This window comes from Antechinus flavipes, chromosome 2 (genome assembly GCF_016432865.1).
Source record: "Antechinus flavipes isolate AdamAnt ecotype Samford, QLD, Australia chromosome 2, AdamAnt_v2, whole genome shotgun sequence".
NCBI classification, from domain to species: Eukaryota; Metazoa; Chordata; class Mammalia; order Dasyuromorphia; family Dasyuridae; genus Antechinus; species Antechinus flavipes.
Window position 1 is genome coordinate 615,255,227 of NC_067399.1, and position 27,054 is coordinate 615,282,280.

Here is a 27,054-nt window from a genome sequence, read left to right on the forward strand (position 1 = left end):
TGTGGCCCATAATTGCCTTGAGGTTCTAGATCCTGGCCCAGTTCAGAGAATGAGTGATCTCGCATCATCATCATCATCACTTTTCCTACCCCCATCATCATCTCTAACACTGATGTTGTGCTTAAAGTTTTACAAAGTGCTTGACATGGATTATCTCGCCTGAGCCTGACAATAAGTAGCTGCTATCTAAAGACTGAGGACACTAAGGCTGAAAGAAGCACTAGGAAGTGGTACAAGGGAGGGGAAGAAGGGAAGATCTGAACTTTTAAGCCTCAGGCTCTGTCCATCACACCACCTGGCTGCTTTTGTCTTAATGATACATGCTTGGCTGTGGCAGTGGCCATCAGAGATGAGATGGCCCTGGTGGGGACAGTACCGGCCAGCTGCTATATCTCTGAGAGGAGATGCATGTTTGCAAGGATGTTTGCTGCTATTACTATAAAGTGTAACTACATGTAGGAGAAATGCACGACAGAGGAATAAGTCATCATGAAAGAGCTTCTTCTGAATCAGGATACTGAACAAAAACTTACAAAGAAACCCAATGGAATATACCTCCTGAAATCCAATCCAACAAACACCTGTAAAGATCATGTGAAAATCTATACTAAAATCAATCTGTCTTTAGTTATTCTTTTCCTGCTAGCACCTCTCAGGTATTGATCTGAAGATCTCCAATGAGGGAGACCAAAGCTCCAGTAAGGCTGTCTTGACTAGGGAAGCTCTGATTGTTTGGATGCTGCCCAGAGGTCATGGTCGCCAAATGAGGTAACTGAGGTAGAGAGAAGTTTAGTTCTTCCTCTAATATCATTAAGCTACTATATAAGCTAGGATTAGAACCCAGCTCCTCTTCTTAGCTTTAAGGACAGCTCTCTATTCACTAGATCTGGTGGCCCAGAGACAGAGGGCCAATACTAGAGTCAGGAAGATCTGAGTTCAAGTTTGCCTTTAAATACTTCCTAACTGTGTAACCCTGGGCATGTCTCTTAAGCTCTCTCTGCCCCATTTTCCTCAGCTGTAAAACAGAGATAATAATAGCAGCTGCCTCCCAGGGCTATTGTAAGGATCAAATGAGATCACATTAGTAAAGTGCTTAAGACAGAGCTTGGCATACAGCAGGTGCTACCTAAGTGCTTATTCCCTCCCTTCCTCTCTCCCCACTCCTCTAGGGTTCCTCTTTATATACAGAGTAAGTACGAAGGGAATAAATACAAATCAGTACAATGTAGATAAGTAAAGTAGTTTGAGGGGGAGAGCACAAGTCGTGGGGAGGCTCAGGGAAGGCTGCATTTAGATGTGAGGATGGAGCTAGCTTGCTGGTGCAAAGTTGTGGAGGTGGGGGAAAGTGTTGGGGGCCCTCAGCAGGGACCGGCCTTGAGCTTGGGTGTGACCGTCCTGTCCACACAACAGGCTAGATATTTACAGTCCTTCATGTCTAGCATGAGGCTGTTTCCATGGCTAATTTCCCCTTCCCTCCTCTCCCCCCCCCCCCCCCCCCCCCCCCCAGATGCTGAGGAACTGAATAGTGGCCACCCCAGGCAGGATTTCTGATATTCAGGAGCAGCAATAGAGAGTGAGAAGCCATTGGGGTTACCTTGGTTTTGATGAAGGCAGCCAAGGGTCCCTTGCCCAGCTCTGAGGTCATTTCCTCTGTGATGTTGAGGGAGGGGGCCATCATCTGCCCTGTCATGCGATCCACATAGATGAAATGCACTAACCCTGGGAAGTCTTCCAGGTAAGTGAAGGCCAGAGTTAAGGAGGTTCTAGTCCTGGCCCCAGGGACAATCCCAGGAAAAATCCTCTACTCACTGGGCCATCACCAAGGGTGGGAGGAGACAGGGGCTCTCAGGTCTGTCTTTCATCTGCTGGGATAAAAAGAAAGGCAAACCGGGCCCTGCGATCCAGGATGGCACAGTCTAAAGCTGCTGCCACTCCCAAGGGACAGAATGTGGGAAAATGAACATCACTCCCCTTCCTCGGCCTCTGCTCCCTTCTCTAGGAATGAAGAGCTGGAACCAGAAGCCTCCCCCAGGCTCCTTTAGTTCTTGGCCCTTTATATGAGGGATGCTCTCCGAAGGGTTTGTCTTCCTAAAACTTCTCACACCAAAAAGACAGGGAAATGTCTGATGTTCCCTGGAGTGAATAACCAGAGACCTTGTGCCCTGGTCTCCACCAGGCCCTCGGGCTCCCCCTCCTCACCTCTGCCCATTTGCTACCGTTGGCTCAAAAATGACATTCTAGTAAGGTCTTTCTTCATGGCCTCTTCCCAGCTGCTAATAATATGGAGTATGTCTGTGGGTGTATACATACACATCTTTACCTATATATTACATGGATATATCTATGTAATATTCTCAGTGGGGACAGTCATGTGTCCCAGCAAACAGAGACCTGGAGAAAGGAGGACCTGAGTTTAAAACAGACCTCAGACACTTAGTAGCTGTGTGATCCTGGATAAGTCAATTAACCCTGGTGGCCTCCATTTCCTCAACTGCAAAATGAGCCAGAGAAGGAAATGGCAAAACCCTTCATTATCTCTGGAAAGAAAACCCCAAATGGAATCACAGAGTCAGATATGACTAAAAAATGACTAAGCAACAACAAATATATTCAATAATCATAAATAGACACATATGTATATTTATATGTATACCTACTCAATATTCTCTTTCCATATATATTCAATTTCTCAATGTCTCTACATATATACTTAATATATACCCACACTACTCAAGACATACATATAATCCACATTATCTACATTTTATATATGTATGTGTGTAAGTATTTTACTTTTAAGTATCTGAGGCAGGATTCAAATTCAGGTCTTCTTTCTGCTAAGTTTACCTAATATTTGTTTTGCACATATCTAATAAATGCCCATTATGTACATACAGGTTATCTCACTGCTTGGGGGTAAGCTGCTTGAGGGCAAAGAACGTTTTAGGTTTTCCCCGTATGGCCAGCAATTAGTGCTGTGAGTGAGGAAGCACTTAAAACATGCTTGTTGAATTTGAGTGGGATAATGAGAAAAGGCCATGTACACAGTGTCATTTAAAACCTGGAGGCTCCTCTGAGAGAATAAATGAAAGAAATGCCATAAACATGGCGCTTCTTCCCTGGTTCCCCCTTACTTAGACAGGATATGACACCAAAGTGTTGTTTCTCTGAATCTTCACCATCAGAAAGTCCTTCCAGTCCATCAGCATGTCTCTGACAGAGGAAAGCAGAAGCACAGGTGAAGAGTGTGGCCGGAAGCACCAGCCAAGGCACCTCCCCAAACCATTCCTACTTACTGGATGACATTCTGGACGTGGTTCTGTAGGTTCTGGGGGAGACAGGGCCCTCCCCCTCCAGGGGCTAGGCTCAGGAAGTAGACTCGGTACATGGAGCACAGCTGCCGCTTTACCTTTGCACAGGCCTGGATGATCCTGACAATCAAGGACTCAATCAGCAAGTTCCCATGAGCACTTGCCCAGTGCACTCTGCGAAGTGCTACAGATGCAAAGAAAGGCTAAATACAGCCCCTGCCCTCTGGAGGCCTACACTGCAATGGGAGGAGAGTCCAGGGCACATCCAGTGTGGAGAGTGACCTCAGAAGGGAGGATGGTGGCTGGGGACTGAGAGGCTGATGCTGAGTACACAAGTCTCCTCTTTCCCCTAGTTCTTCTGTGCCTGGTTTTCTTGGCTAGCCCCTCTCCCACACACAGGAGCCCCGGCCTCCCCAAGGTACTCTCTTCCTTGATCATATTCTCTTCAGGGAATTCTCTTTCTTGCCATCAGTTTACCGAGCTCCTCAAAGCTCCTTTCTGTCATTTTAGAATTGGAGAATCAGAGCAATGACGAATCTTCGAAGTCATCCCATCCAATGGTTCCATTACCATTCCCTCCCATTTACCTTGCTCTCAGCCCCCAATTCATTTCCTCTACTGCCTGTACTTACTCCAGATATGACCCTTGATCACTTCTGGAGAAAACCTTGTTCTTAAATTCCAGCCAGGAGCTCTGAAAAGAGGATAATGGGGGGTGCAGAATTAGCCTCGAGTCAGTAAACACCAGAAACACCTCCTAAACCATCCTATGAGCCAGAACTTTTGTCCACCTAATACAATTCTAATGCACATTCAGGATGTTGGCCCAGAGGCACAACAAGATCCTGAAATGCCTCCCGAATCATCAAACACTCAGCTGTTTTAATATTCCTAATTCTTTACTTCCTCCTGCTCCAATTCATTTTTGCCTTACAAATTCCCAATCAACCATCCCACTGCCAAAGGAACAAAGCCCAAACTTCTATCACTTCATTCACTCTCTACCCTGGCTCCACCTGGCCTCCGCCATTTTTATTCCCCACATTCCTGGTCACATTCTCTTTTTCAACCTGGCAAGTCTTTTTACCTTTCCCAAAGCATGTCATGCATAGCCCTCCTCTGCCCAGTTCCATGGTTGACTTCCATTCAATCCATTAATTATTAAATAATTACTAGGTGCAAGGGCACCACACTGCCACCCTCACCTTAGATGACCTCCCTTTCCTCCTGGTCTCGCTCCTACCATCTTTCAAAGCCTCAATTCAAAGGTCATAATCTCCAAGATGTTTTCTCCACTTCCCCAGCCTGTCCTGATGTTCCCTTTTTTCTTCCTTCTCTATAGTAGAGTGTGTATATACTACTGCTGGTGCACATTGTAATGAATGGGAATTCTGGTGTGTATGGAAAGAACTTTCATGACAAGACTAGAGTCTCCTCAAGGGCCAGATCACAGATTATAGTTAGTTTTCTGAGAATGGTTTTTGATAAATGGATGTGAATGGACCAATCATGATTCCAGAGGGCTCCAATAAAACATACCCTCCACCCATCTACCTCCTGACAGAGGGATGATAAAGACCGAGATATGTACTTTTAGATGTGGCCAAGGCAGGAATCTGTTTGCTTGACAATGCATATTTGTGATAATGGTATTGTTTTTTCCTTTTTTTTTTCCAAAGGAGAAAGATGGAATGAAGAGAGAATAGACTTTTTTTAATTAAAGAGATTGAACCAAATTTTTAAAAAGTCCAAGTAATTGAAACACAGTATCATCACATAGAGCACATATGATATTAAGCTAAAAAATACATGCAAACTGAATTTTAAATTATTTGATAATTGGTGAGTCATGTCTGGAATTTATGATAATCCTGTTAACCAGACTAATTAATAAAATCTTATTCCTTAACCCGAGGGTTTAATGTTTTAAGCAAAAGTTTTGCATTTCCCTCAGACTTTCTTATAGGTATCTCCAAGGAGCACAAGAGTGCTTCCATTCTTCCCAAGGGGAAGAACTTTGGCTCTGATTCCCTACGAGGTTTCAGCCTGACCTGAATATCTTGTCCACCTCGATTCTTCACAAACTTGTCCATCCTCTGGCGCAAGTCCCCCAGAAGGGGCTGGGAACGAAGGGCACTCCCTGCTTCCTGCCTTTCTTTCAGTTTCTTCTCTAGTACTGAAAACTCGTCCAGGAGTTGGTAAAGGGAGAGGGCCATGTGGCAGCTGGGGCTCTGTGGGGAGAAATCAGTGGGCCAGGGGTCTACCCAAAAGAAGCCCTTGCCCCCAGCAGGGGTCAGGCCCACGGGAGCGCTCAAGCAGGCCAAGCTCTTACCTTGGTCAGAAGCACCATGGAGATGCCCGGCCAGAGAGGCAGGCAGTACATGGTGTGGGGCATCATAACACAACGACTCTCCTTTAACGTGGCATCAAGGAAAATCCTCCTGGGATTGGAAGGTGCAGGAGAAGGGGGGACCAATGTTTGCAAGGTGTCCTCTGCTACCTAATGCAGGAAGACAGAGACGTGAGTGAGACGGGTGTGGAGAGAAGATCAGACCTTCCCTCTGTGTGGAGAAAATCATCTGCAGATCCAAACGGCTCAGCTCCCAGGACAACTGTCCTGTTCTTTCTGATTTCTGGACATCCACTCTGCCTCACAGTCTGGCAAAGAGACCGAGAAGGGGAGGTGGGAGAATGAGGTGAGATGGATAGGGAAATAGGACAAGCAAAGAGGAGAAGACTGGAAAATGTGGAAGAGCTGTGCACAGTCTCTTATCTCTCCAGAACATTGAAATAACTTAAAATTAAGTGCTTAATTGTAAAATTAAAATATTTAAAGTAACATAGTTCAAGGCTATTCTCTCAGTTCTTCAGAATCTCAAAAAAATAATTAATTGTGCAAGTGGAGAAACTAGGACACAAGGAGTATAAGTGACCCCAACTAGTGGGGGGCTTGAACCAGGAAGTCATACTGAACCTCAACTTTTGATGGAACCTCTTTAAGATCTGTTAAAAGACAAGCTGAGGAAGCATGCCCCTTAGCTCTTGGGAACAATGAATTCATCATATGAATAACAGAGATTCAAAAGATCAGGGATTTAAGACCAGAAGCATCCTTAAGAGGTTATGGCCTCCATCCACCCATTTTATAGGACTGAGAGGTTAAGTGATTTGCCCAGCATCTCACAGACAATTAAGTACATGAGCCAGGTAACCCTGACCCCAAGTCCAGTGCTGTACCCACCAAGAAACTGGCACCAGTGCTTTGCCAGGCTGAGTCAGGCCGAGGACAGGAATTTGTCCCAGGTTTAACCCCCTCACCCACAGACCCCGATGAATGGACTTTGGCAATGTGGGTGCATTCTATTAGAAGAAGAGGAAGACACAGAGTTGTGTAGGGGAAAGAAGGGACCATTTTTGGTACCTAAGTCTTCATGCTAGGCTGTCCCCAAGGGCCCACTGAAGTCCCAGGCCTTTAAGCTCATTCAAACCCCAACAGGAACTCACCAGGACAAAGGCAGCTTCGGCATCTCCCCCAACTGGTGGAGTTCCACCCTCTGGCCAGACCATGCTTCCTGTGATGGACAAAGAAATGCATGTTGTGCCCCCCAACAAAGGATATCAAAGGATAGCCCAGACTGACAGTCACTCGAGCAGAGAAACTGGTTAATGAGGGCAACAACCAGAGCATCTGGCACAGGCAAAGGGGCCCTTGTTCAAATGGGCAGAAAAGGCTACCTTACTCTTGGGGTTTCAAGAGCTCAGCCCTAACCATTACCAGAAAGTGTGGTGGGATTCCCTGGAGTTCAGACCATATTTCCTTTTGCTCCCTATAAGTCTCCACAACAAAAGCACTTGGTGAGTTAGTGTGAGGAAATACATCCTCAGAGCTTGAGCATGCACCCTTCTACAGGGAAGTGACTCCAGTAAGACCCAAGACGTAGCTAAGTACAGGTTTTGTGGTACGGGGGCTCTAAGCAGGAGCACAGCTTCTCTATCATCCCTCCTCCTCCTCCTCACCTTGGAATCCCTTTCCCATAGCTCATCTCCTTGCGCCCATTCTCATTCTTTCCTATATTTACCCAGTGGCCACAAGGGCAGGGATGATGTAGATGTCTTTTTTTATACAATGTTGTAAACGGTTCAGAACACAAGCCAGTTTGCAAATAAATCTATTTCATAAAGATTGTATCTGAACAAAGTATTAAAAGTAGCTTGCTGTGTATGTGTCTCAGTGTATTTTCTCCTGCTTTCACTGCCTATAACCACAACATACAACAGGGTGTCTTGACGTGTGAACTTCTGGAAATAATTTCTCTGAAAGTTAGAGACTTTTACATACTGTAAAATGGGTTTTTGAGCCTTCATTGCAAAAGACCTCACCTCCTTTTCTGAAGAAAACAGAGGTCATGGTGTGACTTCACTCTTCTCATTGTATGCCTCAAAATGCCTCTATGCTCTCTCTTCCTTTGCTCCAAACTCTGATGGTAAAAGGCCTTTTCTCTGACTGAGATCAACCCTCCAATTTGTGCTTGAGCCCTTCAAGGGCCTGGTTTTAGGGATAAGGGAACAGAAACCCTGAAGGAGAGGGATCAGAAGCCAAGTCTTCCTCTGCTCTAGCCAATCAGCCCCGCTGCCTCTAAGATGACGAAACAGAGGCTCAGAGGGATGGGGGTATTGCCCACAGGGTGGGCCGAGATAAGCAGAGAGACCTAAGAGTTGGGGGAAGAAAAAGAAGAGAGTCTTCCTGAAGAAGTTAGAGCTGGAAGGCCCTTGGGGGTCCTAGCGCCCAACCTTCTCATTTAACAGCAAGAGCATTAGGAGAGAAAACTTCTAAGACCCACAGAGCAAGGCTGAACGGGTTCAGATTGCTGATGATCTGGGGGGGAGAAAAGGGGAGGAGAGATGAGACTTTAGAAGAAGCTTTGAAAAGGCATCTGTTTTACTGGGAAGGCTGTGAGCTATTGGGAGGAAATGGTCAAAGTCCCCCAGGCCTGTCATGAATGGAGAGCCTGTTCAGACCTTGACAAACAAGCCATGAAGGAAAGCAGTCTTCCACAGAAAGGGCAAGGATCCTAAGAGACATTTGCAAACACCTACGAGCGCAAAGCAGTCCAGGAATTCTGAGGCCCAAAGCTTCTTTCATGGTAGCCAGAGGAGGTGGGGGCAGGGGGAAGGAAGAGCTGGGGAAGTTGCCATGGCTCGCGAGCTGAAACTCTCCTCAGGGCTTGCTGCCTTTAGACCAAGAAGACTGAGTGTTGCTTTTCACACACACTCTAGCTCCCGTAGGCTGAGAATGAGGGATCCAGCTGGAGAGGCACAGCCGGGGAGGGCTAAGGACCGAAGGCCTTGAGATGGAAGCAAGGCAGCCCAAGAAGCACGGACAAGGGGAGCAAAGCCCCAGGGCGGGCCCCTTGGCAGAGGCTGAAAGAGAAACGCGAGCACCGGAGAGAGGCTTGCGGCCTCCCGCAGCCACCCCAAAGGCAGGTGTCGTGGTCCGTGCAGCAGCGGACGCAGGGCCCAAGGCCGTGTGGCCGCCGGGATGGTCAGCTGTGCTGAGACAAACAGCCCTCCCCTTTACCCAATCCCCTCCTTTCAGAGTGAGGACACGGCCTGAGGGAGGAAGCTGTCTGGCCATGGCCATGGAGAGCATTTCTGGCAGAGCTGGGACTCAAACCCGTCTCCTGAATCCGGCTCAGGGCAGGCTCTCTCCCCTTCCCCAGAGGAGGAAGGGCCTGGGCTATGCGAAGACTCACCTCTCTGCCTTCTGGCCTTACTTCCCTTCAGGAGGTGCAAGTGTGCAGTGATTCAGACCGACTTTTCGGCACCCAGGCAGCTATAAGTTTCAGGGTATGAACTGAGCTGCCATTGCCAAGCTGGCCTTCTGGCTTCTTTCTCTGCCCTCCGGCTCTAGGTCTTACCTGCGTTCGGTTCTCTCGGGGAGGGGGCTGGAGTGTAGTATTCCTCGGGCATGGAGAGACTGTCTGTGTCCTGTAAGAAAAAAGGAGCCAGCAAGGGCTCAAAAACCAGGTGCTTTATGGGACCAACCCCACTACTGACTGGCATGGAAGCTCTGCCTTGCTCCATTTCTGACCTGGCCTGCTGTGCCCCTCCCCAAACATGGAGGCTCGCAGTGATGCAGAATTAGCGCAGACGCCCAGCTAGCATAGCTCTGCGCAGCTCAGGACCTCCAAACCCAAGAGAGCCACAAGTCTGGGGGACCCAGACTCCCTCGCAGCCCCTGGCCCAGCCCTCACTCTCTTATGCGTAGCGGAAGTTTATAAAGCAGAGTGACTTGAAACGGGTGCCTGGGGTTCTGATGCTCCAGAGACGTCCCCCATAGCCTCTGCACCCACCGTCTCCTCTGAACTCGTCCTGGCGGGCGAACGTGGGCTTCTCGTCTGCTGCACGGGAATGCTCTGGCTGTTGCTGCGTCTCTGATGGGATGTCTTTCCTTGGGAAGTCTACAGGAAATTGAGATAGAGGCTGATGGGTAAGCTAAGTAGGGGATATGTCTGGCTTTTGCATCATTCGTTCCAGCACTTCTTATACTCGGACAGAGAGCAGGAGAGTTATACACAACTCCCTTCCCTTCCTTCTTCTCCTTCCTTCCCTTCCCATCCGCCTTTCAGCCAGGGACCCCTAATCCCAAGCCAATTTTCTGTTCAACAGTCTTTGGCAAAGGCTACATCCCAAGGGATTGACTGGCAACCTTGGTGTTCTCGTCTGCTGAGAAGTCACTGGGGTATAGGTCCTGCACCACGAGAAGGAGGGAGAGGAGATCTGCTGAGCGCAGGGGACTGGCGTGATGGCTGCAGACACAGGGAGAGAGTCAACAAGTTAGGAAGGGCCCACGGGATGCTGCTTCCTTCAAATGGGTCACAGATCGAGTGCTGAGGAGCTCCATGGAGGGACAAGTATGGACAATACGAGTGTAGGATGGAAGGTCTGGGGGCTCTCTCCTGGATAACATCACTTGCACTGAGACTGAGAACTGCCATGGCTAGTTAACATAAAGATTAAAAATACAAAAACAAACTGCAGACCATGCAATCAAGATAAGACATGGACAAACTTCAAAGAGCTCGTGATTTTCTTGTGTGTAATGATGGAGAAGTGGATAGAGGACCAGACTTGGAATAAACAAGATTTAAGTTCAAATGGCCTTTGACACTTGTTCTAAGACCCTGGGCAAGCCACTTAACCACACGAGCCTCGGTTCCCTCTTTTGTAAAATGTGAGTAATAAAAATGTCGAGTAATTACCTCACAAGATTTTTGTGAGGTTACTTTTAGAAAATTTTGAAATGCTACTGAAGTCCTTTAAGCTTAGTTAATAATAAGGACCCCCTAAATTCTGTGACTTTTGTATGTGACACAACAAATAAGACACAAGACTTTCTAAGCAAGGGCTGATGCGAGGTACTGGGAAGGAACAGGGCAGTGGGGGCCATCAGGAAAGGCTTCCTGGAGCCAGGAAGTCAAGAACTGGCCTGGGGGCAGAGGAAGTTCTGAGCAGAGGGTGGGAGGCCAGGGACCAAGTTGTGAATCTGTCTCTGTGTTGGCAGAGAGGTGCAGGGCTCACGTGGAGTAGAAGGCCAGCAGCTTGGTGTGGGCAAGCAGGAAGGCATGGAGCACCTCTTCACCGCCATGCTCAGTGCGGGTATTGATGTAGTGAACAACATGTTCTTCCAGGGTCTCGATACACAGTTCACAGAGTTGGGAGTGGATTAGCCTCTCGATGGCCTATCCGGGGAAAGGAATGGTAAAGAAACACCAAGATATGACACTGATCATCACCTGCAACCCATGACGCAGCGGGGCGCGAGAGCAGCCATCCTGGGGACAGCCGAGCCGTGTCCCACCCCAGAGCCTACTTCAGGAAGCCAGGCCCATGGTGGGCCTCAGGAAGACCCACAAAGGAGGGAAAATGGAGATTTAGGAGTCTGATCTGGACTTCAGGACCCTGGCTTGGCTTGGGCTACTCTATAAAGGGAACCACCTCCATGGAGAGAGCAGCTACTAGCTGGCCCAGCAGCACCCATGCTTAATAAGGATGGGAACGCAGGAGTCAGAAAGACTTGCCTCAGACACTGTCTAGCTGTGGACTTGACAGGGGGAATTTCTTGACCTTCCCCTGACTCAGTTTCCTTATCTATAAAATGGCCTCTAAAGTCCCTATAATGTTAAATCAAGGCTCTCATACTCCAGAGGCTGCCATCTTTCCCAGGAGCTTGCTGGTAGCCAGGGTCCAACACCCACTGAAGAGCTGAGATTGGGGATTTCTGCCATTTTTTGGGTCCATCAATATCTCTTGCTCTCCTCAGATGGTGTTCCCATGACCTATGGGGTGGGCTGATTATCTAGAATCTCCAAGCACAAAATTCAGGGCAGGACTCACTGCTTCTCCCACCTTCACCTCAGGGCCCCGCAGAAGGTACCTCCACCATAAAGCTCTGCTCTTGGTCTCGGAGACGGCTGTACGTATGGAGCAGACTCTGGAAGAGGGCCCACACTTGAGTGCGCTTCTGCAGGTCTGAAGGCCGGAGCCTAGAAGGCAGCCAAAGGCAGGGGTGAGAAGAAGGAACTAGTTCAGTTATAAGCTCAACCAAATCCTAAATGACCAGATCCATTCAGTAAATAAAGGGAAAATACACCCCTGTTTCCCCTTCTTCACCCCCAGCCCCATCTCAGCAGAGAAAGAAATAATGACACACAAAGATAGGAATAGGGCAGAGCTCACAGACAGGAAGGACGGGCAAGCTTCTAGCTCTCCAAATAAACAAAAGCACACAGATATGGGACTCATACAGAAAGATGCCCATGTTCTCTTTCTCCACCCACCCTCCCTCCCTCCTTCCTTCCTTCCTTCAACTCCCTTCCTCTCACAGACACATATCATGATTTCTTTGTCTAGGTAGGTTCTTAACCTGGGAATGTAAATTTATCTTTTGAAAAAATATTTTGATAATGACATTTCAATATAATTTGTTTCTTTGCCAAATGTATTTTATGCATTTAAAAACTTTATTCTAGAACTTCCTATTTTACAAAAATGCTGGGAAATTTGGAAAATAGTATGGCAGAAACTAGGTACTGACCAACACCTAACAATCCATACCAAGGTTGAGGTCTAAACAGGTTCATGATTTAGATATTAAGGGTGATACTATAAGCAAATTAGGAAGACAAGGGATAGTTCACCTCTCAGATCTGTGAAGAAGAAAAGAATTTATGGCCAAAGAAGAACTAGAGAAAATCATGAAATGCAAAAATGGATATTTTGATTATATTAAATGAAAAAGGTTTTGTACAAACAAAACCAAAGTAGCCTAGATTAGAAGGGAAGCAGAAAACTGGGAAAAAATTTTTTTATATCCAAGGGTTCTGATAAAAACTTCATTTCTAAAATATATAAAGAATTGACTCAAATTTCTAGGAATACAAGTCATTCTCCAAATGATAAATGGTCAAAGAATATGAACAGATAATTTTCAGATGAAGAAATGAAAGCCATTTCTAGTCATATGAAAAAAAATGCTCTAAATCACTACTGATTAAAGAAACACAAATTAAGACAACTCTGAGGAACCACTATACACCTCTCAGATTAGCTAAGATGACAGGAAAAGATAATGATAAATGTTGGAGAGAATGCAGGAAAACAGAGACGCTGATACATTATTGGTAGAGTTATGAACTGATCCAACCATTCTGGAGAGGAATTTGGAACTATGTCCAAAGGGTATCAAACTGTGCATATCCGCTGATGCAGTAGTGTCACTACAGGAATACAGTATTATCCCAAAGAGATCATAAAAAGGGAAAAGGACCCACACATGTAAAAATGTAGCAGCAAGGAACTAGAAACTGAATGGGTGCCCATCAGTTGGAGAATGGCTGAATAAATTATAGTATATGAATGTTACGGAATATTATTTTTCTGTAAGAAACAAACAGCAGGATGATTTCAGAGAGGCCTGGAGAGATTTCCATGCACTGATGCTGAGTGAAGTGAGCAGAACCAGGAGATCATTGAACATAACCAAAATAAGACTTTGTGATGATCAACTCTGATGGACTTGGCTCTTTTCAACAGAGTTAATTCAGGTCAATTCCAAAGCCCAGGGTATTCTCCAAAGCACATCCTTCCCCCTAAAAGGGAGACTTACTCCTTCCTGATGAGATGGCTGTCCAGGGTGACCAGTCCAAAGTGCATCTCAAACAGATGCTTCAGAACATACAACTTCCGGCGCAGGTCGTCCTCACTCTCCGTGCCGTCACCATTGATGGCGATAAATAAGCATTCACCAAACTGTAAGCACAATCAAGTGACTCTGAACCTCATCTCCTCTCAACCCTCTTCCCCTCCCCCCCCATTAGGGCTCTTGAGGGCAGGGATTATCATGTTTTTGTCTTTGTGTCCTCAGCACCTGGCACACAGTAAATGCTTAATAAATGCCTCTTGTAGCACAGTACCTAATATAGAGAAGGCAATTAGTGCTGAGCATACATAGTAGACAACTGATAGCAATTTGGTTGATTAATTGGTAGCCCAGTGTCTAGTACAGTGCCAAACACAGAGGAGCTGATTAATAAATGGTTGATTGATTCCTGAAGGGCTAACGCCTGCGTGTCTTTCGCTTGCCCCATCTGAGCCACCACCCTGTCCTTCCTCAGCATCCTGAAAAGGCACTCCGATGTACCTTTTTGAGTGTCAGTCCCTTCTCTGTAGTCTGCCTCTAAGGTAATCTCGGGGCTCACAGCTAGGACATCTCCATCCCGATTCCCCAGGGGGCAGAGCCTTGGGGCAGCATGCTTACCAGGTGAAGGACATACAGATGGTTGCTCTTCTCAGCCAAGAAGCAGGTGTAGGTGTCTGAGAGCTTCTCTAGCATCGTCATGCAGGAGACGATCATGGGGGCAAAAAGCGTGCTGAGGCGGTCCTCCAAAGCAGGGAGCTGGAGGGGAGACAAGGAGACCCCTCAGAAATGCCCAAGAGCTCCTCAGCATGCCGGCTGCTTGAAGCACTTTCTCTGGAGTAAGTCTCTCTAATCCACCCTAGAAAGCAAAGGATCATTCCCAGGTGCCCGGGGAAGGGCAGTGGATTAGAGTTTAGTTCTTCCCTGTGCCATCCACAGACCTTTGTGACTGTGGGCAAAGCATTTCATCTCTCACGGCTTCACTTTCTCCCTCCTGTACAAGGAGATGGATTCTGAGGCCCTGCTCTAGATCAATGGCACTAAGACTTAGGTGAAATCATCTAAGGCCAGACTGGTGTCCAGATCTTTGTGGTTCCACTCCCAGCACTTTATTGATGAAACCACAGTTCCTCATCAGGATGGACAAAAATTGGATCAAAAAGTCAATTGGATTTTTTTAGTTTTTCTAAGATTCTAGATATTGAGATATGGTCATGAAATATGTTTTGCATCTCCTAATTCTACAGCATTTGGGAGAAGGTCACAAGAAAGCCCAGTCAGGGATTTTACAGGGGTTTTCAAGAGCGTTTCTTTAGATTATATGGAATCAGTAAGGAGGCCGCTTTATACAAAATCAGCCAAACCAGGAGTCCCCTTACGGCAGGGGGAAGAGTAGATAGAAGGCTAGCCCAGAAGTGAGGAGAACCAGGTTCACTGCCTAGCTCTGCCATCAACCAGCAGTGCAGCAGAAAAATCCTTATTTCTGCAGCCAGAAGATCTGAGTTCTAATTTATTCTATAACACTCAGTACTTGTGGGATGTGTGATTTTTTTTTTTTCCCCTGGGTCTGTTTCCTCTCAGGGATCATTAAGGGGCTATCTAGGTCTCAATCAATGGGCCTGTAATACATTAAAAAAGCAGTGGGTTTGAGTTCATACAATTAACAGGCCAACATGGAACAGAATGAAGCCTCATCTTGGAAAGAGAAATGTGCAGCGGCAGAGATAATTTACGGGCATTAAAAATGCAAATGGAGCAGGCACTATTTATTGCCAACTTATTGTCTTGACAGGTTCTTTGTGCTCAGTAGCAGACTTTGCTTAAATGCTACAGAAGAACTGGTGATGGGTGTAAGAATGCAATAATAATATGCCTAATAACAATAATTGAGGCACACCATAGGAACGGAAGAAAGAGCTCTGGTCGAAAAGCTATAAAGACTTCCATTCAAGTCGTACCATTTGGAATGAATGTCTGGATGACTGGGCAAAACACTGAACTAATAAGCTAGGTAATGCTAAGATTCTGAGTTGCAGAGGAAGTGCTAAGCTGTATTAGTAGACAGAGAGTTTCCTCATCTGGGAGTTCCCTGTGCATAAAGATTCAATACTTATCCTATTTCTTGCAATAACATCACATCTTTGGAATACCAACTAGAAAATAAATGTGTGTGTGCACATATATGCATACAAAGAAGAAATCCCAAATGTCTTAGTGCAGTTTTAAGTTATTAAAGCTTAATGCCTTCTTTCCTTAGACTCTTCTAAATAGAAAAATCATTTGGGAACTGAAAATGCAAGAAAGTCTATTTTATTCTTAGCCTGTATAATAAATAAGAGGAAGAAATAAGCTAATACTTTAAGCTTTATATTATCTTTGCTGAAAGCAACAACTGACAGTTACATATTTCTTAGTGCTTAGTGGACAAATATACATTTATTTTTATTTGTTACTACGTTAATATTGTGAAGTACACAACCCAATAGTATAGATCATGAAATTGAGACACAGAGTAGTAAATTAATCTGTTCAACATTATACAACTAATATGGGAATAAGCAGAACTAGAACCCAGGTCTAATATGCTCTTTATATTTTGCTACTTTATAGAAAGAAACAAACCAAAAACAATCAACTAATAAACAAGTATTGATTAATTGCCTATGATGAACTGAGGACATAAACAGAAAGGCAAGATAGGCCCTGCTCTCAGGATGCTTGTACTCAATTAGGATGTATAACAACAATAACAATACAAGAAACCTCTGCATTTTACTATTAAAACTAAAATAGGTAAAATGTTTGTCTTTTTAAAATAATTACACTAGCTAATGAAAAATTCACAATAAAATAATTTGCAGTTAAGATGAAGTATTTGATGAAGATGATTGTATCAAATTTCACAGGGAAATGCCACTAATAACCATAATTGATTTTTGAAGAGGAGATTATTTGCCTCTCAGTGACCTCCATGAACAAATCTTTCTTTTCTGAGTTGTGAAGTTAAGAACTTAAATATGAAAAACAAGGACAATTACCTTTTTTTGTAAGAAAAAAAATACATTATTAAATAGGAATCATCATGGCTTGATTAGTGATTTAAGTTGTTTTAATTCCAATAGAATTCTGGTTCTTTCTAAGGACACGGATATGGGATATACAGGAAAAGAGAATAGTACATGTTTCTATATTATGATCAGGATTAAAAATAATCATTAGCATATAAAAATCACCTTATTTTATTCCAACAATCCTGGGAGATTGATGCCATTATTAATACTATTTTACAGATAAGAAAACTGAGGCAGAGAAGTCAAGTGACTTGAACAAGGTTGTACAGATGGTGTCTGAGGTAGGATATGAATTCAGGTGTTTATGACCCCAGGTCATGAGTTCTAGATAGAGCCTCCTAAGCATTTTTAAAGTACCTACCTCCTGCCAACCTTTACAAACGTTATTTCATTTCATCCTCACACCAATTCTGACAAAGAAGAACTATCATTAATTACCTCCATTTCATAGATGAGAAAACTAAGGCATTCTATGTTTAAGTGACTTGTCCAGGGTCACCCAGCTGGGAAGCATCTGAAGTTCAGATCTGACTCTTGGTCTTCCTGAGCTCAATTCACGGAGCCTCTGGCTGTGAGGGAGGTGGTATACTTGTTGTCATGCTCATTTTAGAGAGGAGGAAACTGAAGGAAAATTTTAATATGTCCATTTTGGAGATGAGAAACCTCACCTCAAGACAGGAATAGAGGCAACTCGATGGTGCAGTGAGTGGGTAAAGCCCCAGACTTGGAGTCAGGAGGATCTGAACTCAAATCTGACCCCAGACACTTAACACTTCCTGGCTGTGTGACCCTGAGCAAGTCATTTACCTCAAATGCCTCATCGAAAAAAGGAAAAAAAAGACAGGAGTCTAAGTCCCTTGTCCAAAGTCTCTCTCTCTTTCACACACACACACATACACACATACACACACACACAAACACACACAGAGTAAGTAGAAGAGTCTACTTCTAAACTACTTCTAAGTGACAGAAACAAAGACCACTGTGCTTGCTGTTAATCTGCCACACTCTCTGTGGAGGAAGAGTGGCTACCACAGGAAATGACTCTGCCCGTGCCGGGCTCGCCGGAAGATGGAAGGCCTCTCGTCTTGTGGCCAGCACTTGGTCCACCCCTAGCTCTTACCTCTGCTTTTCTCTTCTCTGACAGACCGAACTTCTGCCAGAGATTCTCTTCGAACTCCTGGTCGGTCCAGTAGAACAGGACCTCGGCCCCCTCGGTGGCCACCAGCACACACTTCATCTGCCAGGGAGAGACAAAGGGCAGGTTTTCAGGACAACCTGGCTCCTGGACAGCTCATGCCTGGAAGACAGCTGCCAAAAGTGGGGCTCTAGTCACCTTGTGAAGAAGACATCCCACCAAAACCCGGGGTGAATGAAGTCACAAACATGGAGAAAGAAAGGTGAGAGTCCAGCAGGCAGCCCTCTAGAGAATCAAAGATTTGAAAACTGAAAGGGATTGTGAGAAATCACCCACTCCATCTTTCTGCCTCCAGACAATACCAAATTTAAATAAAAAACAGAGAGCAAGCAAATGAGATTCTGAAAATTCCCTAAAATAAACCATGTCAGTGTCATCAGCTTGGACTGCCTCTTATTTATCTTTGTAACTCATCTCTTCCCACCCAAGTGATCATTAGCATTCAGAAAGAGCTTTTAAAAAACAACAGAAAGGTCAAGAAGACAAAAAACCTAAACTAAAAACCCCACAAGAAAATAAAAATCAATTGCTCCAAATCAATCTATTTTTCCTAGAATTGCCATTATCTTCCAAATCATCTTCTAAAAGTATAAGTCTGACCAAATCAAGTTCACAATTTCAGTAGCTCCTTATTACCTTTTTTAAAATAACAAAACAAAACAAAACTGGATGAAATGAAATCTCAGCTCCAGCAGATAAATTTTCTTTATCAAAAGCAATCAACATATGAGGGACTTAAGAATGCTGCCTTTCTGACAACAAAGAGCTAATCAATGCCTTGCCCAGGATCACAGGTGGAATTTGAATCCAGATTTCCCCCACTTTAAAATCAGCTCTATCCACTTCTCTGAGCTGCCCCCCATAATCAGAATATACCCTCTTTATCCTCCATTTTCCACTTGGAGCCTCTCCTGATCCCCTCCTTCCCTCCCAAATGACCTAGGTCTGAGTAACCCTGTACCCTTCTGGTGTTTCTTCTCTCGATGTTTAATCTGTGTTCTTGTGTTTCATTCTCTGTCTCTGCATCCTTAGCCTAGCACACACAATGCATGGCACAAAATCATCTCATTAGCCTGGTGGAACTCTCTAGAATCTGGCTTAATGCAGTTTAACGATGGAGATTCCCGGCAAAGTAAGGGTTAGAAGGGAGGGCTTCTTGGGCCCCTTCCCACCATGTCATTCTGGGGCACAATTCTTGTCTTCTTCTATATGCTTAAACTACTTTCACATATACAGAATTGCAGATAGGGCCTTGGAGGCCATCATGTCCAATCCCCCACATTGTACAGGAAAGGACACTGAGGCACAGAAAGGTGGTGTGATTTGCCCAATATCAAACTGCTAATAAGTATATAAGGCAGGATTTAAACTCTTGTTTTCATGATATCAAACACAGCATTACCTCTGCTAGGCCATCCTTTAGTCTCTATTCTAATGTACACAGCAGGCTATTTCCTACCTCCATGTTTTTGTGCAATCCCTCCTGCTAACAACAACAAAAAAAAATCCTCCCTTTTCATCTTTGCTTCTTCCTTCAAGGCTCAGCTTAAATATGCTTCCTTCGTAAACTTTTCCTTGAACTTCCCAGATGAAACTGATCTCAAATTTTATTAAAGAGACTTGGTCTGGAATTTTCCCTGAACCCTATCTTATTATATTATTATTATTAACATTACATATTCTGCCATGTAAAATAATAACAGCTAGAATTTGTAAAGCATTTTAAGGTTTGTAAAACGTGTTACAAATATTCTCTCATTTAATCCCCACAACTCTGGAAGATGCTGTTAATATCCCCATTTTACAGATGAGGCAACTGAAGAGGACAGTGATTGACTGATTTGCCCAGGGTCATTCAAGTAGTATCTGAGGCTAGTTTTGTACCCAGCTCTTCCTCTGAAGCCATATCCAACATCATATCCACTGTGCTACAAATGAGTCATGTGGTGCTTTTGGAGATGGGTTTCTTGAGTTGCTGTGGCCAAAACCCTCCCCCAACACATCACCTGGAGGCCAATCTTCAGGTGATGAGTGCTCTAAATACCTAGGGAGCTGGACCAAGAGACAGAGACAGACTGGCCATGACCAGAAAGGAGGAGAAAGAGGTTTTCCCCTAGGTAACAGACTGATTACTTTCTCATGCCCCCAGCACAGTTAGACTTGACTTCCAGTAAGAGTCCATTCCTCCAGGGCAGGATTTCAAACAGGATCTCAGTTTTACCTTGAAGAGGATGGAAGTTGTCCTCTAAGAAGGAGAAAGTTCTATAAACTGATTATACAGGCTGGGCAGTCATCTCACTCAGGTGGTGAAGGCCTGTGGTTATAAACATATTAACAATTACCTGATTAGCTAATAAGCATTTTATTAAGTACCTAATCATTCTCTTTGAGTCAATGGACTGTGAAGTGGCCACAACACAAAGAAAAACCAGTATATTTCATTCTCAGTTTCTCTATTTTAGGCCTAAACAGAACAGAGCAGGGACTGGAGAGGATGTGTAGACAAGTGGGTCCTGTCAAAGAAAAACTTTTGGATTTGCTTAATCAATGCTTCTGGGTTCAGACATACAACTGAGTCCAGGCTGCTTGGATTAAAGTGTGTGTGTGTGTATGTGTGTGTGTGTTTCCTATTTTCAGAATTTCATGAGTGGTCCCAGAATGGAGGGCTTCCTTTCAGCTTCCTAGCCCCTCAAGATCACCTTAATTTCTTCTTACTCTGGGGACTGATTAATCATTGGCATGGGAACTAACATTGTTCATCACAACTTCTCCACATCTCTGGGGTTCCCATCCTCTGCTATTTGATGTCTCCTATCTTTTGAGGATGCTAAAGCTTTCTACCTTCTTCAGGCTCTTATAACCTGTGTGAAGCTGGGGAAGAAATTTAACTTCTCCGTTTTCTCATTTTGAAAAAGGGCTGATAATAGCACTTACTGCACAAGATTGTTCTAAGAATCAAATGCACCAATAGATGTAAAGTGCTTTGCAAATTTTAAAAAGCTGGGTATTCCAAAAGTCGGGATAGCTTAAAATTTTGAAGGCATCTGCTATAAATTAGCTATTACAAAAGAAATTAACTGATTGATGGATGGACCAGAGAGTCCATTTTTATTGTCTGGATTAAGAGACCTCGGTTTTCTCTCCAATTATCCATTCTTCCTCACCAATTCTTCTTACTTCTCTACAATGTGTCTCTGAACATCAAAGCTGAAAGAGATTTTAGTAACCATCCAGTTTAAACCCCGCTATTTTTAAGAACAGGAAATGAGAGCCCTGGGAATTTGGGAGCCCAGGCAGGCCTCCCGCCTGCTATTACTCAGATACCGACTCTTAAGATGAATCCTTTCACACCATCCATCATTCAATCATTGAGTGCTTACTCCATGCCAGGCGCTGAGCTGGGGGCAGTGACCAAAAACCGGACAGGTCCCTGCCTTCAGGGAACATTCGTGTACCTGGGGAAATAATCTCCAAGCGCACACAGGATCAATACAGAAGAGATATAAGAAAGGGCAGCTGGGCAGCGCTGCCGGAGGCAGGGGATGCTCTGGGAGGTGCAGGGGCCTCGAGCACATTGCCATCTGAGGGGCGCCTGCAAGGCTCACAGCGGGGAGGCTGCAGGAGGAAGCTGACCTCCCGGGAGTGGGGGAGCCCTCGGGGCCCCCGCCTCGGGCCCTCTGTCTATCTCCCCTTTCGGACTCTCCAGCATCGTTACGGGCTGACTTTGCGCCCAGGACCCGGGGCTCTGCCTGCTCTCTGCTTGGATCTGCCGCCTGACTTGTCTGTCTGTCTGTCCACCTGTATCTGTGTCTCCTCCGTGCGTCTGTGTCCACGTGTCCGTCCGCCTGGTCTCTGCCCCGCCCCCGCCCGAGCGCCCGAGCAGCCCCTCGCGTAGCCCCGAGCCCTACGGGAGAACAGGAGAAAGCGAGGGGGGAAGGGCAGGGACGCACGTACCCGGACGTAGGCGCTACAGCGGCTCCCGCGGCCCGGCCAGGCTGGCATCCGGCAGCGAGCGCGTGACGCCGCGGCGGGCCACGTGACCCGCCCCGCCCCGCCCCTCCCGGGGCGGCCGCTGCGCGCGGCCGGGACAGCCGAGGACCGCGTGGCTGGCGAGCAAGCGCAGGGCGGGAAGTGTGAAGCTGGGAGAAGCTGCCGGGCCGTAGGCGCTGATCCCGTGGTAGCTCCACAGGGAGAAAGCCGAGGCGGAGGGGAAGTGACCCCCAGCTGTCGGCCGCCCACAGCTCCTCCTCGAAGAGAGCTTTCAACCCAAGCAGAGGCCCCGGGTCCGTAATGGGCATTTTCAGAATAAGGCCTTGGGAGAGATGGAGTCGGCAGGCCCCGTGAGTGGCCGCGGGTGGGGGGCATCCATTGCCGGCCCTGCGCCAGAGAGACTCCGGGCCCGGGGTGACTGGCCGTCCTGGCTTCTGGTTGGGGCTGGTGAGGGAGGGAGGGGCCTGGGTCGGAGGGTCCTCAAGCGCCCTTCCAGCCCCCAACCCCTTCTCCTAGAAGTAGAACGTTTCACCCGAGCAGAATTTCCAGGGAAGTTCCCTGAGCTGATAAGTAGCCACCCAGGTTCCCTTAATCAGCAGTTATTAAACGCTCCCCACGTATCCTCAGGTGGATCACCCACGACACAAAAAGGGGTGAAAGCTCGTCCTGCTTCCCAGAGCCACGCTGTAATGGAAGAAACAAACAGTTCTGTTCGCACGGGATACCTCCGCAGCTGCCCGGAGAGAAGACCGCCGTGTAGAAGGGAGATATTTGCGGCGACTTGAAGGAAGCCCGGGGGATTAGGGGAGTGGGGAATGACCCCTGAGGTGCACGGGCTTGGATGGCGCTCAGCCCCGTTTTCTGCCTCTGTCCTGCAGTTTATCTGAGCAAAAGAACTGGATTTGAAACTGAGGTCACATCCTGACTGGGCTACTTATATGTGCGAACTTGGATTTTTTTATATCATCAAAAGAAAAGGTCGGATTGTATCTTTCCTCAAATCTATTTCCATACTCGTCTCCTTGCCTAAGGAAGGAGTAAGAACACTGTAGTCTTGGAGCTCCTCCACCCCTGACACATTCCTAGGAGGGTTTCTACTGCCAGCAGCAAATAGTGACTCCCACGGTGAGCTACCCCACAACGAGCCGCAAGATCCCGTTCTCCCAATGTGCTGTGTAAGTCACTTTCCCTGCACCCCTGTCCTCCTCCAGTCTGGCTCTATGAGAAAGGCCAGCCGTGAGCAAAATGGTAAAGTAGCTAGAGCTGCTTGTGCCTGCTTTGCCTTGCTTCTCTCCTTCCCTTTATCCCTGGCACTGCCAAAATGTGATTCATTTAGATGCCTATAATATGTCAGAAACATTATCTTTTCCACCCACACTTTCCTCCCTTTTCTCATCAAAATAGGAATTTTCTTATTTATATCCGCTAAAATTAGTCTACACCAAGAAGTGAATTATTAATAATAGTATAGTGAAAGGATTCTTAAGCTTTATCCTAGTCAGGAACTCTTTTGGAAATCTGGTGCCCCTTCTCACAGTTGTGTTTAAAAAATAATTGAAGGAAATGCTGAATTTCAGTTAGAGATTAAGGAAAATAAAACTGTCATTTTTTTCCCATTCAAGTTCATAGACTCTCCTGAAATCTAAGCAAAGACTGGGGAGCCCCAGTTAAGAACTCTCGTGCCTTGTTTTTTTTCTGCTGTGTTATACCTAATAACAACAACTATGGATAATATTTATAAAACACTTTAAGGCTTGCAAAGCACATTGTAAGTGTCATCTCATTTTATTTTCACAATAACCCTGGGAGGTTGGATGCTATTACTATGCCTATGTTACAGATGAAGTAGCTGAAGCAGATAGAGTTTAAATGACTTGTTCAGTACCATAAAGCTGGTGTTGGAAGCCAAATTCGAACTCAGACTCCAGATCTAGTGCTGTGATACTTTATTACCCTGCTACTTCACTTTGGAAGAATTGAGTGCTTTTCTAACTCAAAGAAATTAATCCTTAATAATGGAACTTTATTTTACTTGGCAACAAAGTGAAGAATTTCAGGTAGAGTAAGAGAGATATTTGGTGTTAGAAGAAGCCTTTTCCATGCCCTTCAATTTATATCCTGAAAGCAGTCACTTAGACTGTACAGTTATGCATAAACTGGGACATGCTTCCCTTATATCCTCAACACTGACTTTGCGGATAGTAATGATCAGGATCATTGGGCAGGAAATCTAAATTTCTGGACCCAAGGAATCAAAAGACTATATGAAAGTTGTATTGATTCCATTATGAAATGAAAGGCATAGTTCTTGTTTTCCAGAATTTTTTTGTACATTACATCTGTGTCTCTTCAGCCTGGCATACATACTGGGTTTCTGTAGCACATCATTTGTAAGGTAGATGGTTGGTTAGAAGTTTGGTTTGTCAATGCAGTCCCACATCCCCCACCCCATGTGTCTCTGTGGCTCATAGCAAACATGAGACCCTGGCAGTGGCTCCTGCACAACAGGTAGCTCTTTCCACCCACTCAGAGCCAAGCAGGAATGGCACCCGATGCAGCTGTTCCTACAAACTCACTCCAGCTGCTTGGTCACGTAGGCACCAGATGTGCTCTCATGTGCTCTCCAGATGTTCCAATCACAGAGGACATCCCAGCTGTTTCCGTCACACTCTCAAGTTCCATTCTTTATACTCATGGTTCTTGGATGGTTGAAATGCTTAGCTTTAACCAGAGAGGATCTTAGAAAATCTGGCATGCAGATATTATGTTTGCATAATGCATTTCTTTTTGTTAGTTATGTTTTCCTCTTAGCAGAGTCTATTTTTTATATTAGAGGCCCTCTAAATAGAAGCTTTAGATTGGAGAGCTTAGTTTTTCTCATTCCCTAATTCTGCTCAAGAGTTTTTGTCCTGAATTTGACCATGCTTCTAAAAAGACTTCCAAAGCTGAAACTTTCAGACTTTCTCTTTCTGGCCCCTTTGATCTTGAGTATTATTGCTGTGATGTATAATTCTTTCTCCTCTATGACTTTTCCCATGATCATGCATTTTGTGACATGTGAGAGCATTAGGAGACTTAGAAGTAGAATGGTCCAAGAGCAATGTAGAGAGAAGCAGGTGAGTTTTTCTTTGTGGCTGAGGGAGGAAAAAAAAAAGATAGAGAATGAGTGTGAAACTCATGATTAACAAGTTTTCCTTCAAGGGTTAATTGCAACTGGAAGTTCTGGCCTTCTCACCTCTTTCTATTTTATCCTGTTACAACAACTCCTGACTCAAGTTTTTTGGGCTGGTCTAAAGGTTCACATTGTTTCTATGGAAAATACATTCCAGATGAAAAATATCCCATCTTAATTGAAAATTGTGGACTGCCTGTACTTCTGCCCTTGTTAATTAAGGTAGTAAGACTTGTTCTCCAGAATGCCACTAGCCCAGAGGGCTTTTGAGTGTTTAGCTTTTTCCAGGAGCTAGAATTCTTAATCTAGTAAGGATAGATTACATATAGTCAATTATTCATTGTACTATAGTCTGACTTTGTTGGATAAGTTTAGCTCCCTCATACTATGCCTTCAGTCCTTGGTCTTAAGTTTTACTTTGATTCTTTGACTTTATGGAAAGACTCAGTTCAACTTCCAGGGCTCTGATTACACTGGCATATCTCAGAAGGCCATCTGGTAGAACTGATTTCTGTGATCTTATCATTCCCATTGCAGAAGGGCAGCTATGAAGAGCACACGCCATAGAAGGCTTAAATTTTGTAGATGCAGAAAGTGCAATCAGGTTATTAACAAGCTTTCATTAAGGGTCTAATAGATGCTTGATACCATACCAGGTGCTGGGAAGATAGTTTTAAAAAAGTGACATCATCTCTGCTCCCTGGGAGCTTATGTTATATCAGGGGAGACAGCATGTGCAGATATGTCTATTTAAGATAAATACAAAATAAAAAAGACAAGGGAATTGGGAGATTCTCATTGTTAGAAGAATCAGGAAAGTCTTTATATAGAATGTCATGCTAGGGATTTATATGAAGTGGTTGTGAGGAGGGAATGCAATTCCAGGCACTGAAAAAGGCCAGGGCAAGGACACAGATTGAGATGGGCTGTTATACATGGGCCAGTTTGGCAGAATTATAGCGTGTGGAAAGGGAAAGGGCTAAAAAGATGCAACAGGTCCCTGCTGTGCTGGGCTGAGTAGTTCAAGAATGGAATGGTCAGACTGTTTAAGGAAAATCACTTTGGCAGATGTGGAGAGTGAGGAGAATCCCGAGGTGGAGGTCATTTCAAGAGCCTAGGCAGAAAACAGTGGGAACCAGAACAGTGGTTGTGGCCATGTGAATAGAGAGGCCACAGTGACAGAAAGGGCAAATTTATCGACTAATGGGCTGTGTGGGCTGAATGACAGTGATGAGGTAATCGCAAATGTGGAAGCTTGGACAGTGGTACTGGCTTCAGATGAGGTTTGGGGGTGAAGAGAATGAATTACATTTTGGACTTGTTGAGTTTGAGACATCTCTAAGACATGCAGTTTGGAGGGCCTAATAGTCAGCTAGTGATATGGAATTGGAGCTCAGGAAAAGGGCCTACTGGAGAGAACTGATTGTTAAATTTTCATCAAACCTTGAAAATTGGCAAACACTACAAATCAGGGCTTACTTGTTTGTTTCTTTTTTCTTTTTCTTTTTTTTCTTTTTGGATTGTCTAGACTTAAGACAGAAAAGAAGAAAGGTTAACAATGAGATTAAATCTAAAAAAAAAAAAATTGTGTATACTCTCCTGCCATGTCCTCTCTCCCCAAGAGCTAGTTGTTAAACATTTACCAGTACACCCTTGAATAATCTATAGATCTGGGACTCATCAGCAGAGAAATTTTAAATAAAGCTTCTAAGGAAGCTGTTGAGAACATAGAGAATGTAGAAAAGACAAATTGACCTAGGACAGAACCTTGGCAATGTATCCATAGCCAGGTGGGATGAGATGGGTGATGAGTAAGTAAAGGAGACTACAGGTGGTCCATGGGAGAAAGCAACATCGCCAAATCTAGAGAAGAGGAATTTATAGAAGGAGAGAATCGACCACAGTAAGGTCAAGAAGGATGAGGAGGGAGAAAGCCTTATCAGATGTGTAGCTTTGAAGAGAAATTTCATTTGAATGATGAAATTGTGAGCCAGATTGCAAAGGGTTAAGGGAACAAGCATTCCTTTTCTAATTTGTGCTTGAAGGTTCTGGTCCTCTCTCCATTGTGACTAGTGGTCCTATTCATTTTAGTTAATAGCGTCATTGTTACAATC

At 45.1% G+C, this 27,054-nt stretch overlaps 1 protein-coding gene across 5 annotated transcripts in view; it reads right to left on the reverse strand.

The window, feature by feature from the left end:
- HPS1 (HPS1 biogenesis of lysosomal organelles complex 3 subunit 1) overlaps positions 1-21,779 on the reverse strand; it is a 29,981-nt gene extending 8,202 nt beyond the window's left edge. For 2 of the 5 annotated variants that reach the window (XR_007951167.1, XM_051981831.1), the window contains exons 1-16: positions 20,000-20,192; positions 17,704-17,820; positions 14,131-14,268; positions 13,480-13,622; positions 11,749-11,857; positions 10,893-11,053; positions 10,021-10,120; positions 9,665-9,772; positions 9,230-9,299; positions 6,816-6,883; positions 5,644-5,811; positions 5,363-5,542; positions 3,944-4,005; positions 3,297-3,431; positions 3,148-3,213; positions 1,595-1,739 (exon numbers count right to left, since the gene is read on the reverse strand). Coding sequence is in view for 4 of the 5 variants with exons in the window: in XM_051981831.1 (XP_051837791.1) it covers positions 1,595-1,739; positions 3,148-3,213; positions 3,297-3,431; positions 3,944-4,005; positions 5,363-5,542; positions 5,644-5,811; positions 6,816-6,883; positions 9,230-9,299; positions 9,665-9,772; positions 10,021-10,120; positions 10,893-11,053; positions 11,749-11,857; positions 13,480-13,622; positions 14,131-14,268; positions 17,704-17,820 (1,770 nt within the window). In the remaining variant the exon portion in view is untranslated. The other 3 variants (XM_051981830.1, XM_051981833.1, XM_051981832.1) reach the window with 3 other exon arrangements.
- Between the last annotated feature and the right edge of the window lie 5,275 nt (positions 21,780-27,054).